Here is an 18349-nt window from a genome sequence, read left to right as displayed (position 1 = left end):
AAAATGCTTCTAGCATCCACTGTGTTTTGGTGTATTGAAGGCAAGTTTCTTTTCATATCCAACTTGTGTAAATAATCAGTTTCCCCTCACGATTGACATCTTCCCATCACAATACCTGAGGGATAGGCACTGGGAAGCTGGGGAGTGAATTTGGGAAGGTCAAAAGCAATGGTTTGAAATTAGCTGGTATGGGATCTGGCATAGGTGCTTGGACTTTGAGTTTGCTGCCTCTGCTGGAAAGAAAATGAACTTGAAACTTCKGAGGCTGGCACTTCAGCTCTGGGAATGCCGAATTCACTTTAAAATGTTATAGATCTTGTGACCTTCATGCATGGTGGGCTTGATCAAGCTAGGCAATGGTGTCACACATTCCAAAATAACATCTGCTGGCTTGTAGGAAACTGCTATCCCAACWGCTCCTTGTTTTGCCTAAGTGTTTTCTGCTGGTTTGCTCACTGGCATGTTATAGACCTACAAAAGAGCAGCTGTGAGATGAGATGCTCAACCTGGCAATTTTCCATCTCCCTTACCTAGGAAAGGAGAAAAAGGAAGTCTGTTGCATCTTCCATTTCTCACTCRATAGGCTTCTGTTGAACAGCTGGTGCAAGATATGCCTTTAAAAATCCATCTACAGATCCGCCCCCCAGTAAACAAAGAAGCAATCCCAAGCAAGCCCAGGAGCATTCATACACRCATGGCTTTATAGGATAAGGATTGTATCATGCATTGCTGCTAAAATGCATGATTGTTACGCCACACAGTGCCTCTGTGTGCCTACACACAGTGAAAGTGGTTGGAATAGTTTCTTTTGTATCTGCTCAGCCAAAAGGCAGTGATTGCATCCGGCCCGAAAGGAAAACAACTCCTCACCAGTGCACAATGGTGCAGTCGCAGCTTCTGCGTGGGATTAGAAAAAAGGACAAACCACAGGGTAAAGTGAGAGCACTGAAATTTTTATTTGTTACCTCTAGGTACCRCGAGTTTGACATTAATAGGCAAGACCAGTGAATGAGCAGCAGTACATTGCATTCAAACCTGAATCTCCAAAGCACCAAAAATTGAGCTAGATTTACTTCTTAATCCTATGGTCAGCACACTAGCCTGGACTTGCTGCATCTCGTATTGTCCCTAATTTAGTAGTACATTGTTATGCAGTTAGGGGGCATGAGGAAAGAGTCAGTTGTGTAGTACCACTTCTACGTCGTCATAGGACTACAACATGCACATTCTACTATATGGCCCAAGCAACAAGAATACAAGTAGAACAGTTACRGGTGGAGACAGGTTCATGGTAACACCACCTATGAATTTGTAGAAACCTTTTTGGATGGGTACCTACAGCAGTTCATCAATTTGTGTGGGAACGTTACACGCATGCACAAGTGACACAGTGGAAAACATAGCAGGAGCGGCAGCAGGACGGAGGACAAAGGTGAAATCTGTGGTGGGATGCACTGGAAACAAGACCTTCCTCAGCTTTCTACAGCAAGTCTCTGCTCTGTTAGCGAGGCCTGCTGGGCAACAGTTTTGTTCTCATGGCTGCGGAGTTTTGATATGACTTCTAGAAACGCCATGCTCTGCACTTCCTTTTGAAGAGGTTCTGGAAAAGGAGATATTAAAAGAAACAGTGCTTTATATGAGAGAGGCAGAAGAACAAAAAACTGTGAGAAACCTTTCTACTAAAACCTGTATGCACACAAGCACACAGCTGTGTGTGTTCACATGTAATCATCTGGTTATTTACTTTTTTGAATTGCTTTTGRGGATGGAGAGAAAACTATTCAGGGCCTCCAGCACACACAAACTTAATGGATTTCAGGTAATGAAGAATGATGAAGCTGCTGCATGGCAGTTAAGAATGTGCACCTGGATTGCCTTCCAAAACAGATGCTTAGGAAGTATTTTTAGTGAAAACATTTTTTCTTTATTCTTTAAATGAACCTGACCAAGCAAGCTGGCCTTGACAGGCTCACTGCATAATTTGTGTGTGTCAGCTCTTAGTGGTTGTGTGGGGGTGTGAGATGTGCCCTTAACAGATGTGTCATRGCCTGGTCACTGTGCTGTCCCTTTACACTCAGCTCAGAAGTTAATGCAAACATAACACGCAGAGTGTTGCCCGGCACTGTGCATAGGGATGCAGCATTTATGTTTACTCCAAACTAGGAGGCACCATCTGATGATTCTGATCCTGGATTGCACAGTACTCCGTATTAAAGAAGAGAGATCGGAAGCAACTCATAACATTGAGCAATTTTGGAAGAAATTTGATGAGTTTTCTCAAAGCCCTGCACTCTGAACATCTCACCATTTTGATCCAAAACAGYTGGTTTTGTTTTATGCCAATCTAGTGAAATCCCATTCAGCAACAAATACTTACATGTAGTTTTGCTTTCCACATGGTGCTGGGAGCCTAATCTCCGAATTTCCCAGGAGAAAACTGAACCACCTGTTACAGATAGCTGTGCTTTATGCTGTGCTATTTCTTCTTTTTTCTTTTTTTTTTTAATAGCAAATTTTGGCATTAGTTCCCATCCGTACCTACTTTCTTGTTCAGTTGCTTTTAGTTTTCGTGCAGTTTGACCCCTACCATGTAAGAGGTGGAAACTCATGCTGCTGTGTGYGTGAGAACCTGTATGTACAGACTGATGTCAGTGAAGCTGTTGGGGTGGTTGTGCTATGTAAGCACTTCCTGCTTTCTCCTGAGATAGCAAGATGTTTAAACAGACATTTCCCTGTGCTTTACAGGGGCTGAGAACATCCAGTTTTGTGGAGACTCTTGCCTAYAGCACACTGTGCTACCTATGAATGATCTGCTTTGGATGATTCTTCCATTTTCCATTGTCATCCTTTTTCTTTCTCTATCCATTCACCCAGTTGCAAGAGGAACTTCCAGGTGGAAAGAATCACATAAAAATACGTACCTATTAACTGCTCAACACCATATGAARTTCAACAAAGRCAAATKCAGAGTTCTGCACCTGGGGAAGAATTACCCCAGGCACCAGCACAGGCTGAGGGCWGATCTGGGGAAAACAGCTCTGTGGGGAAGGACTTGGGGGTCCTGGTGGACAACAAGCTGTCTGTGAGCCAGCAGTGTTGTAGCCAAGAAGGCCATGGTATTGTGGGGTCCTCAGCACAAGGGACACATGGAGCTCCTGGAATGGGTCCAGTAGAGGGCAGCCAAGGTGATTCGGGGACTGGAACATCTCTCACAAGAAAAGGCTGAGGGAGCTGGGCCTGTTTGGCCTCAAGAAGATACAGCTCAGAGGGGAACTCACATCTGTGAGTGTCTGAAGGGAGGGTGAGAAGAGGCTCTTCTCTCTGGTGCCAAGCAGTAGGACAAGAGGCAATGGGCAGAAACCAATGCACAGGAAGTCCCACCTGAACATGAGGAAGAACTTTAYTGTGCAGGTGACAGAGCAGTGGAACAGACTGCCCAGATAGGTTCTGGAATCTCCCTCACTSGAACTTTCTGGATGCAATCCTGTGCCATGTGCTCTAGGATGGCTCTGCTTGAGCAGGGAGGTTGGACCATGGTGGTCCCTTCCAACCTGGCCCATTCTGTGAACAAAAGTGATACATTGTAACAAAGCACAGTAAGAGCAGCAGACTCTGGAGAATTAAACTAAATCAATAATTGTGAAACTGATTCTAGTCTGTATAGAACTGTACTGGGGTCAGTTACTTTAAAAACAAGTAACAGGTTTGTTTACATGGAATAAGGAAACATGTAAATGCTCACCATGTGGAGACRGTAATGAAAACAGTTCAGAGGCAGCAAACCTGGGAGAGGCATACCTAAGTGTTTTCCCAACATGGGAAATGGTTTCCCAAATGGAAATGGCAATTGGCTCCTAGATCCTCCTCGGTTAAAATAGTAGTGCCCCTCCAACTTAAAATCAGGGTTGCTTAGTTGTTATTCTTGGGTCCTTACTGTTTTCCACAGGTCTGTTCATCAGRAAGCAGGGCAGAACACTGGATCAGTCAAATGCTGGACCTTCACAGCTGCATAATGCAGTAACATGCTGCTGTCCATTCTCTGGGAGCAGGGTAAGGAACCTTAGGCCWAGGCAAAGCTTATAGGGTGGTGGCAGACTGAACTCTGCTACTCAGATAACCCTAAAATACCCCCTAGGGTAAGACTGGTCTGTACTCTGGTGGAYGAGAGACAGGTATTTGACTTTAAGTAATTCTTGTCAGGCTTGCGGATGACAAGATTCAGGAAGGGAAAATACAACTCTCAGGAAGAATTTCTGAAGATGATGATTTATTTGGACGCAGTGAAAATAAAGATCAGGACAGTAAGGCTGACTGAACCTTTGGCAAAAGGTTTCTGCTCTAAAATGCATGGATAGTTCCAAGCATGAAATGGCTCAAGAAGGTTATAACAACCAAGTTTACATGTCTTAACATTAAAGTGAGTGCTTACTGGGAGCTGAGGCTTGTTAGCAAATGTTGAGTACAATCTTTGCACRCTGAGATGTGTATACTCTCTAAAACCGAGTATTTGTTCCTGTAAGATGGCAGGAATACAATATTCACTTTCATGGATGTACAGGTCTCCAGAACTACACTTGCAGTAGGCATGGTGAACTCTCTTTAAGAAAAAAGGCTCTTTGTTTACACAAGAGCACACGTTTAACTGCGGTAACTTTTAATCTATTAATTGAATTGCTGTCAACTAATCTCTAAAGAACCTTCATATRTTTCACACTTGGCAAGTCATTTGGACAGGCTCTGAGTTTCCACCTTTCTGTAATTATTTCAGTTCTTTGTCATCTTAGTTGTCTGTAAATGCCTGAAACGTTTAAGGAATAAAATTTGTTCTCCTTTCACAGAATGAATCTTTCTTGAAGAACTGAATAAAAGAAATGGAGCAACTTCTTGAAATCTTGAATGAAATTTCCCCATGACAGCTTGTTGGTTTTTTTTTTTTGTGTGTGTTTTTTGGTTTGATTTTTTTGTTTGTTTGCCCACACACAGGTGGGAAATTGCAATATCAAACCACAACCTGCTCTGACAGCCTGTAAACAGCCTGACCTTTGGCAGAGGGTGAGCTCAGAGAGATGAGTTTACTGTGTCCAGCACTGATGTGTGTTAGTGCACATTGTGCCTGGTGGGCTGAGTGTGCAAGGGCTGTTGAGAGGAGTCTTCCTAGTGAGACAAATTTAAGGATCCTGGCTAAAGCATCATCACACATCAATTACAGGGAACTTGCAGCTAGAAGTGAAAATAAAGTTCTTGTTATCTGTGTATTTGCAAAGACAACTTGGTATTGCACAGTTTTAAATGCTTTTCATTTCTTTCCTGTCRAAGTTTGAGCTAGCTGCATCCTGCAAAAGCCAGGGTCAAGTTTCTGCAGTTAATATCCAAAACTGAGTCAACAGTCTCTCCCTTGACACTATAAAGAAACACTATAAACAGTCAGAGTAAATGGAACCTTTCTGTGTGCATCCATTGTAAACAGAGAACCAGTTGCATGTGCTTGCACATGCTCTGTGTTCAGCTGTAGGAGAGAAAGAACTATTGTTTGCAAACATTAATCTTGGGAAGCAGACTCTCCTGAATACTCACCAGATCCTATAAGAGCACAGATCAGCACCATGGAGTTATATTTTATTTCTGGCGCACTCGTGTCATCTGAGAGCAGTCTGTGTAGAATCTGAACAAGCTGAGCATTTTCAAGATCCTTTTCAGCAGTGACTGAAATACAAGTGAAAATTTGTAAGTCTGGAAGTGCCGCTTGCTTTGATGTTTCCATGTGTTATCCCTTTATTGAAACATGATCTCTCAGCAGAGTGAAGGTGGGGCTGTGGTACATAACTCATTGGTATAAAACTTGAGCATGTATWTGATGGTATGATATCAGGAATCACAGCTCTTGCTATGAAAATATGAAGTTGTCTGACTGCTTGAAAGGACAGTCACAGAGTTTTATGGTGAAATCCAGTGCTAATGTGCAGTAAACTGATGGAAAAGCCATGAAGCTTTCTAGCCATTTAGGCCAACACCTGGAATATTTCAGCTTTCAACTGCCTGAATTCACTTTTGGAAAKTCTGTCTGAGTAAATATTGATTGTGTAGTTCTTGATTCCATGGTAGAGGGAGCTCAGGGTCCATTATAAAGGCTGTGGAAAACTTTTCAAGATCACCAGCTGAGTTACTACCTCTGTAGCTTTCTAAGGTACACTGAATTCAGGATCAAYCTTTAAATGCCTGAAGACAAGACAAAGAGATGATTCAGGTGAATAGGAACRTATTTCCTTTTATTTAAACAATTCCTTGATGTACTGGCAGTGATTCAAAAGTTGAACAGAGCATTCCTGTAATTCACAATCAGCAAGAGATAAAATCAAGAACAAAAATAGGTAATGTTGTTTGTTTAGTTCTTTATCTTGGTTAATAGGATAAAACCTGTGTTGAGGTTAACCTTTCTGTTTGAAAAGCTGAGGTACTACAAACACAGGTCAAGACATGCAATCATGTCTGCCTTGATATGGCAATTCTTGCACTTATTTCTGTGGAATTTAATGAAGACATGTTGGGGGCATACTCCACCTCTGTGTGTTCTCTAGTTCTTACTTGTTAGGTAAGTGRATGCTTAACTTTGATAAACTTTCTCAAAAGGGAATTAACATTCCAGGRTAGGAATGCAGTCAGGTCATACAGTCTCCAGTCCAAGATATGTACACCTGGGTTTTACCCCAAATCTGGAAGTTGGAGGGCCTTTCTAGATCACACCACCAGAGTGATGGAGCAGATCCTAYATAACCAACACTCTCCAGTTTCCTGCATAGTATGATAATATTAATTCCTGTCTGTCTCTGCATGAACCCCCATGTATTTCCATGCTGCTGAAAGGCAGGAAGGAGGAGGCTACTCTATGTTGCATTCTCCCTTTATGGCTTTCTCTCGGGCCCAGAGTGGGAAGGAAAGAGGTGGAGTGAACTGCTGGGATACTCACCTAACTCTAGAGCCGCTATCAATGCCAGTGCAACGAGAGCTTCGTTTTGCATTATTACGTGTTCGCTGGTTGCCATGGTTACTAAATGCTTGATGCCACCGCTCTGTACAATGGTCCTAATTACATCCTAAAATAAATAATAGTGCAGAGATGAAAAAATTCTGCATTGCATACAAACTGTATTAAATACAGGAACTGTCAGGGATGCTGTATTATCTTTGGGTGAGGGTACTCATTGGCTTTATGCACATTATACATGATTTACATCACTTCATACATCCATGTACACACATGCAGGCCTACCCATCATTGCTACTGCTCTGCAATTGTGTTAAACCCAGCCAGGTAACCCCATGACTAAGTTAAGACACATGAAATAAACTGTTTTCCAGGTTATATGGTGTAACTCATGCTCCGCCATCAATATTCAAATAATCAGGGGTTCAAAGAATCCAACAAGCTATATACTWACACAAGAACATAGTTATAATAAAGTTATTAAATCCTTCATCTCTCTCCATGAATTTTCAGAGTTTCTTCAAAATGTTCAGAGAGGTGAGATCACAAATATTACACCTTACTATGTAATAGAAACGGTGTACTTAAAAAGCTGTTTAGAAATGGACAGGAAAACCAACAGTGGTCTTATTACGGGATTTTTCTTCAAATACAAAGCAGGTAAGGAAAGGGTAGGTATGGGATACCCCATGTGTTGGTTTCAGTTCTAAAGCCATCTGTTAAAATGAACTGTTGCACGGTAGTGCTGCCCAGTATCTAGGAAATTAAAATGTCAACTGGGTTAAATGCCTCTAAAACAAAAAACACACAACTGGGATTCTGTTTTCAAATCTAAAATTTGATCCAACTTATACGCCAAGGGATTAATAAAGATTTCTGGTCTCTACAGCTATTTGTTAGTTACAGTTTCAAAAGTGGTTGTGCATCTAATGTTTTTACCATGCTATGTACCAAAATTACTTGCAAAATGTTTGCCTGAAAAGGTAACTTGGCATGCTGAAAGGAAACTGTTCAAGGAAATGTAATTTGGGCTTTATTATTTTTTATTTGTCCTGTGAATGCATAAAGGTTTGAAATAGCATTTATTTCTTGAAAGAAGAATATGATTTAAATTTCTAATCCATATGTTAAATTTCCATTTAAAAGACACCCCCCTTTCTAACACCAGCCACAAGCCAAAACTGATTAACTGACATATGCATTGAGAATGAATTATTTTTTCAGACCTTGCACAGGCTTTGCAGTGGCATTCATGCAAGGAAACAGACACAATATAATCATAATCCTTGAAAACAGAAATATTTTTAGATAATCATACTGAAGATACTAACGACCCAAATTAYAGCCTGATGACCCAAGAATATCACATTTAAAATGTTTCCTTCTTCCTAAATGCAAGCATTTAAGTATTTTTATACTTTCTGTATTTGGAATGATGTATTTTATTATTTCTTATTTTCTGCTGCAACTCCAAAGTAGTTTTGAGACAGACAATCTGGGAACTGCTAAGTTTTATTTGAATTGGTGTGGAATTTTGACTATATAAGTCCTAAGAACCAATCAGCATCTTTGACATCAAAATTTATTTCATATGTGAACATCACCCTTTAGGAGGCAGTACCAAACAGATGACAGGCACCAGGTTTGGTGCTAGTGTGGCTGAAATCACAGGTACCTCCAGTTTTTTMGAATGGCTAAAACGGACTACTGCCTTTGTAAGCATTACCCCAAAGCATTTAAAATTAAAAGCCAAATTCAAACCTGATGTTCTGTTAGGAGCCATACAGTTGTACTCATATTCAAACCTAGAGGGCAGCAAAAGCCTAAAAACCTCACCCTCTCAGCTCTGTTACCCTATTCCTTCAAATTTCCTCTGAGTACATACACCACACAAAAATTAATTCACCTGTGATAATGCTGTTGATTTGTGCATTTCTGCTGTTAATTTCTGACATCTATTTGATGTCCTCAGCAGTATCTCCATATTTAGAACTGAATTCTGTTTTCCTACAGAAAATATTTATTAAATCTCGCATCTGTGGTGGCATTTGCCATTCATGCATGTATGTTGGGGACTGTGGGGAGGGGAGCAGAAAAAGTGAGAACTCAGAAATATGAACSCTGATCAGTTTTAGAGGCTGAACATGAAATGGAGAGTGGGTATTAGACAGAGGCAGTGATATTAGAAATCGGCAAAGATCTAAATCCCTGTAAGGCTTGTTGATTCGTTTTTGGAGAGGCTCAGTATAGATTAGGCCCCTATGTTTTTTGCTTCATAAATGCCATGGATTGATGAAGAGCTGACTGTTACAGTCCAAGTTCTCCAAATCACACTTGCTATTTTAGCTCAGTAATGCAGCCTGTGTTCATAGCAGCAAACATGTGAAAGGAAGTCTGAGCCTCAAATAGCCTTTCTCCAAAGGAGATGTGTTTGTCCTTTATAAGGCTGTTTTGTCTAATTCTCTGTYGACCAAGAATGGTAGACTTGGACTGCTTAGGTAAAGGTATTTAATTGATGTGAAGGTCATAGGAGGGACAGATGAATTTTTATTAATGTTATGCCTTTTGCTATATACAAGAAAGCTTTTGTTAGAATTTGGAATAAATTATCATTTCTAATGATCCATCAGAATCCTAAAACTCTGAAATACRCTGTATGAAGAGTAGGGAGACAGACTATTTCTGGATCTCAATTTTATATAAATATATAGCAAGATCCTAACAACTGAGTTCACTCACTCTTCATATATAGCATCATTAAAACATAGAGAATAAGCATGCTGAACTTCTGCAGAATGCATTAAAAATAAAAATGAGCCAAGCCTTGGGCAGAAGAGATGTAACACATGAATATCCAAGCTGGGTTTCTAGAAGGATTGCAAACTGGAGGGTTGGCTACCAGCAGCAAGTACACAGGCAACTCAATTSTGACACGCTGACCTTTCTCTCCACTAACTTACTTTTGATTTGCTGTGTCGTATAAGTGCAGAAAGTAGTCTGTTGGACTCTCCCATCACACCTGCGTGGTCCTTGGCTTCACACCACTCCACCAATCGTTCCACCAGTTTTACATTTTTGCCCAGCTGCTCAGCTGCTTCTGCTACATGACGCCGGAGCCAACAACACAACAAAAAAGTTGTCACTTTTTTAAAGTAAGTGCTAGAAAAACAAGCTGAAAATTGCTAACTAGGAGGAGTTAGAAGAACTTCACTAGCTTGCCCTACCAGTGGGAGAAGTCTAGGTTGCATTGAAGCAAGTAAAGCCAGTCAAAATGGAGAAAAAAAAAAAACATTAATAGTCTAAACATTTAGAAAAACATTAATAATCCAGTTTTTGAAACAACTTATCAGCCCAGTTAATGAAGCTTGTGCATTGATTAAGAGCAGGGAAAATACAGGTAATATCACACCCCCAGCTGAGCTGTGAGCTAGTTCAAAATTTAAAACCAAGAGGGATTGCTGCCAGAAGGGAACACTGTGGTCAGTCAGATTAGGTTTAATAGACTAAAGGTCAAGTAAGTTTCTTCAATAAATTTCTATTTCACATCTAATAATTTTGCTAGAGCTAGAATGGATCTTTTAAAAAAATCTGTAGGACTGAGTCAAAAATAAATACACAGCTAATTTATCTCATTAACTACTTCTGGTTTTGAGCAGACAACTTCTTAATTTATAAATTCTCATCCTGGAACAAGCTGTTTACTAAAAGGTGCTTTTTCTTTTTGAAATTGCAGTCTACCAATGAATAGAGTATTATTCTGTTCCACGGACCAAGGTACAGCCAGGGAATACAGTAAGTGAACAGCAAAATAGGAGTGGTAGCATAAAACACACCTCAATACATACTTGTAATTTGACAGTAAAGGAGTTCAAAAGTAAATAAGCATTTGACACTATYTGGAGGGTCCCTGGTAGTCAGTTTAGGAGTTCTGAAAAAAAAGATCAACCCACATTCCTCTCCTTTTGCATATGTATTAGATTTATTCCATGACTTCAGGAATGAAATTTAAAAAAATTCTGATTCTCTCTTTTAAGAATCTTGGCAGCATATCACAGACTGAACCAAAGAGAATCACTTAACATAGAAAACAGTTTATTTTTACCTTGTGCATCTATCAACATTCTTAATGTTCCCAGCAGCTTGAACTGAACAGGGGGCATCTCCGATCTGAGAAATTTCAATACAGCTTCTGCAACGCCAGCTGATAGCATCTTAGCCTTATTTACAACTGCATGAATAAAGAACAGGGATTGATCTCAASTACATTTCTGGAAGATACAGTTTATTTCTGAGATGGTCTTGAAGCAAATTTTCAGAYGTGGTTTGAAAAATAGGTTGTGATCGCAGACGTCAGGAAGTGTGTGCTGGTGATACTGTGTTGTGAAAAAATGTCACGGTTCCTGTGGAATTAAGTGCTTTTTCCTAGCATATCTAATTTTCAGTGTTCAGCCTGAGCAYTAGCTCAGGGCTAGATTCCTCCCCTTGGTCTAGGAAAGGCATTTTCCACAAAATGTATCAGGCAGAAGCAGAAGCCCAGGCTAATAMTTGCACCCCACAATATGAGGAAACYTTTCCAGAAACACTCTTCTATTTCTCAAGCAGAGGGACTAAAGCATCTAATTAGCAGAATAACCTCTCACCCAGTTTCAATGCTTCACAAAAACAACAACGGCCTGAAAGGACTGGAGTATGTAGCCATTTGTTGCCTTCTTCCCCYCTCCAACTTCTCTTTCATCTCTTCCACTAGTCCATGCTCTCCACTTTCACAGAGCTCTCTGAAATGCTTTTAAGGTGCAAACCTTGCCCAACAGTGTACTTGGGAAAGATATTTCAGTTACTACCTGCTCGTTTCTTTCTAACAATGTACAGGGAAGGTTATGTAGGTCTCTGGCAGACACCCTTCAGCASGGGYTACAGGGAACTGCCTGAGGGATTGAAAAGAATGACTCACCTGAGAAAGGTAAGCAAATTTTATACAGCTAAAGCTGAGTGGGTTTAGTTATATATGCGTGAGCATTTCTAAAAGTTATGATTTGTCAAAACAAAATAGCAAAATAAGATTAAATGGATGAAATACTTATTTTTGCCTTGGCACAAGAAAGCATACACAAGTGTTACAGATTTGCTTTGTTGTTTTTTGTGTGTGCTCTACCTCTGTGCTTGGGTAATCAAAACTCATACAAATTAAGTTATTAYAAATGACAAAATTAGCATTCAGTTTACTGCCAGCAAATAGTAACTAATTGCAATAGGCTAGCTATTCTGATAGTCTACCTCCAGCTCTAATTTGGCAATTTTCAAAGTCTTAACAAAGATGCAGCGTTTCAACAAAGTGGGTGCTGTTGTGTGGTGGGGACCTTCAGCTGTGAGACTGATTGCAAATGAAGCAACCAAAAAAAAAACAAATGTGCAGTGCTCTGGCCAAAACAAGGGTTGAGAAAGGGCCTCCTCAGCTCCTTGCCAATTACAAAGCTGCCCTTTTCCTTGGTGGGGGATAATGTGGGATCAAAGTGGCAAGGGATAGTCACTAGGCCTGTGATGTATTCAGAASTGCCTGTCACAGCTGCTGAGCAGCAGACACAAAATCAGTGAYGGGCCAGAAAGAAAAGCAGCAGTCTGACCTGCCTCTAGGACTGTCAGTCACTTCTCCCACCCACATTCCCTGGGGGGTACAGTGGGAGAGCACAATTTCACCTTCATGTAGTTAGCAATGCAGAGAGGCTTACCAGGAATAGCCAGGTTTCTCAGAGCGCTCAGTGCAGCGTGCTGTACAGTTACATTTCCATCCTCCACATGTCTGTCTAGCAGATCCATCAGCTTTTGAACTATGCCATTATCCACCATATGGATGCAGTTTCCATCTGTGCAAGATGTAACAAGTCACTTGTCAAGAGAAGATTATTACCAAGATTTTTACAATAGCTTTCTTATGAATAGAAGGGTTATTTCCTTGCTCCTTTCTAAACTTCATTGTTGAAAATTTGACCACCACCATCTGTGGGAGTTGCAGTGCTCATGACAAACTTACAAGAGTGATAGAAGAGATACTGAAGAAGGCAGAAATCCCCTATACCRCTCTACAAATGCAAAATAATATTTTTAAAGTAGGCTGAATGCTTTTGAGGATTTTAAAGTTTAAAACTACTGATATTGCCGTGTAACTCAACAGCAGCTTTACTGACACGCAGTTCTTGTTTGTAGCTGTACAAACAGATCATGATAGAGAGGCACACATAATTTACATAGGCATGTTCTTACCATTTCTGGCAAAATTTGCAATAGCCAGTGCTCCTGCAAGCTGTAGCTGATGACTATTGGAAGGAATCCATGAAAGTACTCTTTGGAACACACTGCCTTTTCCTCCTTCAAATAACTTTTGCATGGATTCATCTGGGGTAAAAAGCACAGAAGAGTCAGTAAGCCAAAGCGTTTGTTAGGGAAACTTCTCTTTATATTTGTGAAGCTGTGCTGGTTTCACTACAATTAATCCAGTCCTGCAATGAGGGACCTGTTGAATGTTTGCCTGGTGGGTAGCAGGTTCTCTAGGTTATTTAGAAAATTAATAAATAGTGACATTCAGCAGCCAAACAGTATTACAAGTATCTGCTGTTGCTTTGCAGAAGATAGTGATAACCCATACTTACCTCCAAGCAATAACAGAACCATAAGATCAGAAGCTGTTTTAAGCTCTGCAATATCATCCTCTTTGTCACTGTCCACAGTCTTCTGGACGATCTCAAGTAAGCACTCCACCAAGCCTGCTTCAACCAGCTGCAGTTTAATGACATCTGGAAAATCACATGGACAAGAGAAGTCAGAATCAGGATTTTAAACACATCTAGCATACACACAAGCAGGACAGASTGTAAGAAATAGAGATGGTTTCACTGACAACTTGTGTACATAAAACAGCAACTTCTTTATTTGAAATTTTTAGGGCTGACTTCTGTTGTTATTCATAAGACAGGCTCTCCCCTGCTCTGGATTGTCTTTGGAGCACAGTCATAAGCTCAAGGTGTATGGTCTTCATTTCTTAAAAATGAGGGTATTTCTCTACAGCAAACTTCTGGCACCTCTGTGGTGGCACAGCAGACTCACAAGGACTGTGCTGAGTTCACTCTTTCCAAAGACAGACAGTATCTGCCATTCATTGAAAAGGCTGCAGGAGTGCAGCATGGCCAAATCCAAAAGGCTGGCAGAGAACTTTGTTCTGGAAGCTCATAAAACAAACTCATTTCTCAGTTGTTATTTGCAACAAGGCGAGAGAGAGTAAAATTTTTTCAGGCGACATGGAATCTGCGAACAATATTTTTTTCTCTTATTTCTAAAATAACAAAGTATTTAACAGATATTTCCCTGGGAATCTCCTTTACATGCCTAAACTCCCTTTCTCTTAAGAGGGAATTGCAGGCCGTCTGACCCTGTGTTACGTCTTTTCATACATCAAAGCAATCCTGGTAGTTTTGCATGTTGATTTTGAAAAATWATCACAGATCTCCGCAGAAGTGCACAAAAGAAATTAATTTCTCTCAGTTTTCTACATTAAATGATATTCYAACAAAAAGGTGTTAAGTTAAAATATTTGTGAAGGGCAGAGCTTTGGAAATATCTTTTTCATATGGCTTACAAGCAAGAATTGGGAGAGAAAGTGTGTTCTACCTCTGGTGAAGGATGTGCTGACTCTCAATTTCCTGGTGTCACTAGGCTTTTTGCCTGAGTGAAATTCATTGTTCCTCTAAGAGCAGCTGACCTTCTCATGAACTTTGTAAGGAAATGCAAAATCTCCAGTTGGATTTTTTTAAATAGGCACATTTGCACTGAGGTGCTTTAAAAAATAGAGAATTCCCTTAGCTACAGAATACTGGGTTGCAGATATTCTGTGATTTGAAATTKAAATTACTACACTAGCATGCTTAATCAACAACTAAACTACAAAAAGAGCTTAAAACACCCTAACGACCAAAATCCAGACTCTGAAAATACTTCATTTAGATGTTTTTCCCTTCTGACTTATTGCTAATTATCTACAATCAAAAGCACCTAAACAGTACCAGCAAAGTGAATTCATTTAATATGCCTTYAATCCACAGTGGAAGTGTTCCTCATTACTTCCCAACATGGAAGCATCTGAGTTAAGGTCAGCAGCAGTGAATTTCTCAAATCTTACAGCAACTAAAAACCATACTCTAAGAAAAATTATGCACTTGAAATGACATACATCAAATAGAGAAAARGTTCTACCCTATTCCAAGTTGGTCTCTGAGGATGGAACTATCTTAGAGCAACTTGCTAGTTAATATATAATAAATTAATACATTTTGGAAAAAAATGTGCCTTTTTAGAATTGAAAAAGGGAAATTATTTTCCATGCCACTTWAAATAAAGTCAAAATTACTTTCTAAATTGAAAATTTATCCTGACTTATGCTATGTAAAAGAGACACACAAGAGTGTTTATGCACAACTGAATAGAATGAAACATAAATCTGAGTTTGCAATTCTATCTRACAATTTATTCAATTAAAACAAGCTTTAATGCTGAGATGGTTAAAACAAAGTTAGACAGCCATCAAACACTGTGATGCCTTCCATACACAGAACTGCTTCCCACGTCAGTCCAGCTCCATCTGTTAACTCATTTCTTTATTTCCAGTAAGGGTACGATAGATTGTAAAAGCCACCCTTGTCTGATCCTTTGGGAGGAACATCCTGCAGGGGAGATCAGGTGCCCATCATTTCCTGCTCTGCCTTGAGCACTGAGTCAAACTCCCAGGGACTGCCTGGGGCTCCCGTAAGATAAGCCACCAAACACYCAAATTAAATTAATATGATCTCTCAATGAACAGTAAGGGGAGAGTGTCCAGCCCTCAGCTCTGCCACTGACATGCTCCTAGCAAAAATAATGTCTGTAGGAAATGGAACTGCCAGTGGCTCTGCGATTCTAGGAAATGATGTCCTGCTGCTCTAAAGGTCTATGAACACTTGAGCCAGTGTTTGCAGACAAATGTTGTGAAGCCCTCTGAAAAAACAGCTTTTGAYATTCCCACTGAGGGCCCAGGGCAGTAAAATACAACATTTGATACAGAGCAAATCAGTGATGGAATTAGCATCTGACACATGCTCAACAATTACGACCTATTCACTTTGCAACTACAATCACAAGGATCAGCCATGCTGGTTTCTGAATGAGGCAACCCGTAACTCTGCATTTAGTCCCTGAAAAAGACACCGATATACAGAAATACAAAATACACATAGGAGAATGATTAAAAGAGTAAGAAAAAGAAAATTTCACCATTTTCTGCCAGGGGAGCCAAAACTTCAAAAATCATCTCTTTTTTATCATGCTCTATTTGCTTCTTGAACAGTTTCACAAGCTCTTCAGCAATGTTTGTGTAGGCAAACTGCTCCTTACTTGACTCTGTGAAGCAAAAGGAAAAATTCAGTATAAAGTAAACAAACCACATMAAAAACTAGAACTACTTTTTCTCTTTGTTACCAGGTTTATTCARTAAGATGACTAACTGCTCTTCACAGACAAAAGCAATAGACTCATGCTTGTCACAAAATGAAAAGATAAATGTCTAGCACTTTAAATGTGCTGACCTGAATTAATTATGGTTAAGGCTGTTAGAAATATATAAACATATGATCAAGGCTGTTGGGTATGGTTTTGCCAAACAAAATATAAAGGTAGCTATAGAAACAGTAACACTACAAAAATAATAAGTCTTTGATTTCCCTCATCTTAACAGAAAGCAGGTTATGTCCTGCACTTTCTATGGGAGAGATGAAGATTTGCACTGAATGCTTTAATATTTACATGGTTTCAGGATGATGACATTTCTTCTGAAATCTGTGTGTGGCTGYTGCTGGACCATCTCATACTGCACATATACAGCATAAAGCAGCTTTACAGATGGGCGAGATTCCTCCTAGATTAGCCAGCAGATCTTCTATGTACATTCAACAAAAGCATCTCTTATTCCATTGCCTGTATCATATTCCTCCACACTGGCAGTATTACAAGGGATGCAGGTGGTAGGGTTGGTGTTATGCTTTCTCCACTTGCCACCTCCTGAGGGCCATCTGTAGTTGGAAAACTTTCCAGCACCTTTGCTATTGCTCTGATGGATGGTTAGGGATTATTTACTGTAGAATTGACCCCAAGGACTTGGGAAAAGCATGAACTGCAGTCCCAGACACTTCTGTGCACATCTCATTTTTATTTACTCTCATTATGSATGGTTGCATAGCATATTCTATGTGGATTTTTGATCTTTCCAGTATTTTAGCAGATCCAACACTGGTTTGTGCCCTGCTTTGACACAGAGTAAGAGTCATATAATGCTTTTCAAGGGATCTGTGCAATGCTGTTGTCTCCTAAGTGACAAAAAAATGACCCCAGCAAAAATTCCAGTACAAGTTACAAGGCAAAAATAAAATAATACAGTTAAAATGTGATGGACTAAGCTATTGCTTAAGGGAGATTAAAATACTACAAGCTAAATTAATTTTGTGCCAGTCTTAAACAATGGAAGGGAAGCAGCTGCTGTTAAGTTTCTTTCCCACAGTTCTCATTACTCAACAAGACAGAACTAGATCTTTCCAAAGAGGGAAASGACATTCTCAGTGAGGCTACCACTTATTATATTTAATATCATTATGGTTTTGGTTGCATTTAAGTACTAGAACTTTCAGTGTATGACTCTTATGTGTTCTGCTGTGCAGAATGCATAAGACCTCAGATCTGTTTATTTCTTTAGTGCCACTTTGATTGTTCTTTCTGTTGTTGATTTGTTAAGAAGTCTTGTTTGCTGTAAATTTTATTGTGTATATGATCAGAGTAAACTAGGTAACATAATACAWTATCTGGCCTTGAACTCTATGAGCRAGCTCRGGCCAAATACTACAAACTTGGAGATACGTTTTTCATATTTGGATCTGCTGAATGTTCTTAGAAATACAAGATTGTATCGTAAGTGCTACGTATTATTTACTCCAGTGCAAAAAAAAMCCCCAACTCCTAAGACTGGGATTTCACCAAGCAGTTTAGCAAAAGAACATCAATATAAACCACAAATGTTAATAAAACACAGGCTATAACAACCTGTTGATTTACATTTGGTTGAATTCCAATAAAAACTCATCCACTTGCAAAGACATTGGATCAAAGCAGGGCCACAAACTTCAATTTAAATAAGGTTGTAACTAAAATTAACACCTATTAATGATTTTTACAAGGAGGTATTTAGACTAGAACATGTTAAAATTCTACACCTAAAATAATATTGTATATGCAGATTAATGAGCTGTGTCTGACTCAGTTTCATTCAGAGATTTTCATGAGCCAAATTTAATCCCGATA

The 18349-nt window shown here is 39.7% G+C and overlaps 1 protein-coding gene across 4 annotated transcripts in view; it reads right to left on the bottom strand.

Annotated features, from left to right (window-relative positions):
• Positions 1-918: 918 nt before the first annotated feature.
• Positions 919-18349, bottom strand: part of RAP1GDS1 (Rap1 GTPase-GDP dissociation stimulator 1) — an 85755-nt gene continuing 68324 nt past the window's right edge. For all 4 annotated transcript variants that reach the window (XM_057366584.1, XM_057366585.1, XM_057366586.1 and 1 more), the window contains 9 exons: positions 16277-16402; positions 13627-13770; positions 13241-13372; positions 12709-12843; positions 11085-11210; positions 9943-10082; positions 6965-7091; positions 5575-5703; positions 919-1600 (listed from right to left, as the gene is read on the bottom strand). In XM_057366584.1, the coding sequence (XP_057222567.1) occupies positions 1473-1600; positions 5575-5703; positions 6965-7091; positions 9943-10082; positions 11085-11210; positions 12709-12843; positions 13241-13372; positions 13627-13770; positions 16277-16402 (1187 nt within the window). In that variant the 3' untranslated portion in view covers positions 919-1472. The remainder of the gene's footprint in view (positions 1601-5574; positions 5704-6964; positions 7092-9942; positions 10083-11084; positions 11211-12708; positions 12844-13240; positions 13373-13626; positions 13771-16276; positions 16403-18349) is intronic.

The sequence above is a fragment of the Malurus melanocephalus genome, unplaced genomic scaffold, assembly GCF_030028575.1.
Source record: "Malurus melanocephalus ecotype Western Australia unplaced genomic scaffold, MMel_1.1 scaffold_68, whole genome shotgun sequence".
Taxonomy (NCBI): domain Eukaryota; kingdom Metazoa; phylum Chordata; class Aves; order Passeriformes; family Maluridae; genus Malurus; species Malurus melanocephalus.
The sequence above is the reverse complement of the archived record's forward strand: the minus strand, read 5'-3'. Positions and strand labels throughout refer to the sequence as shown.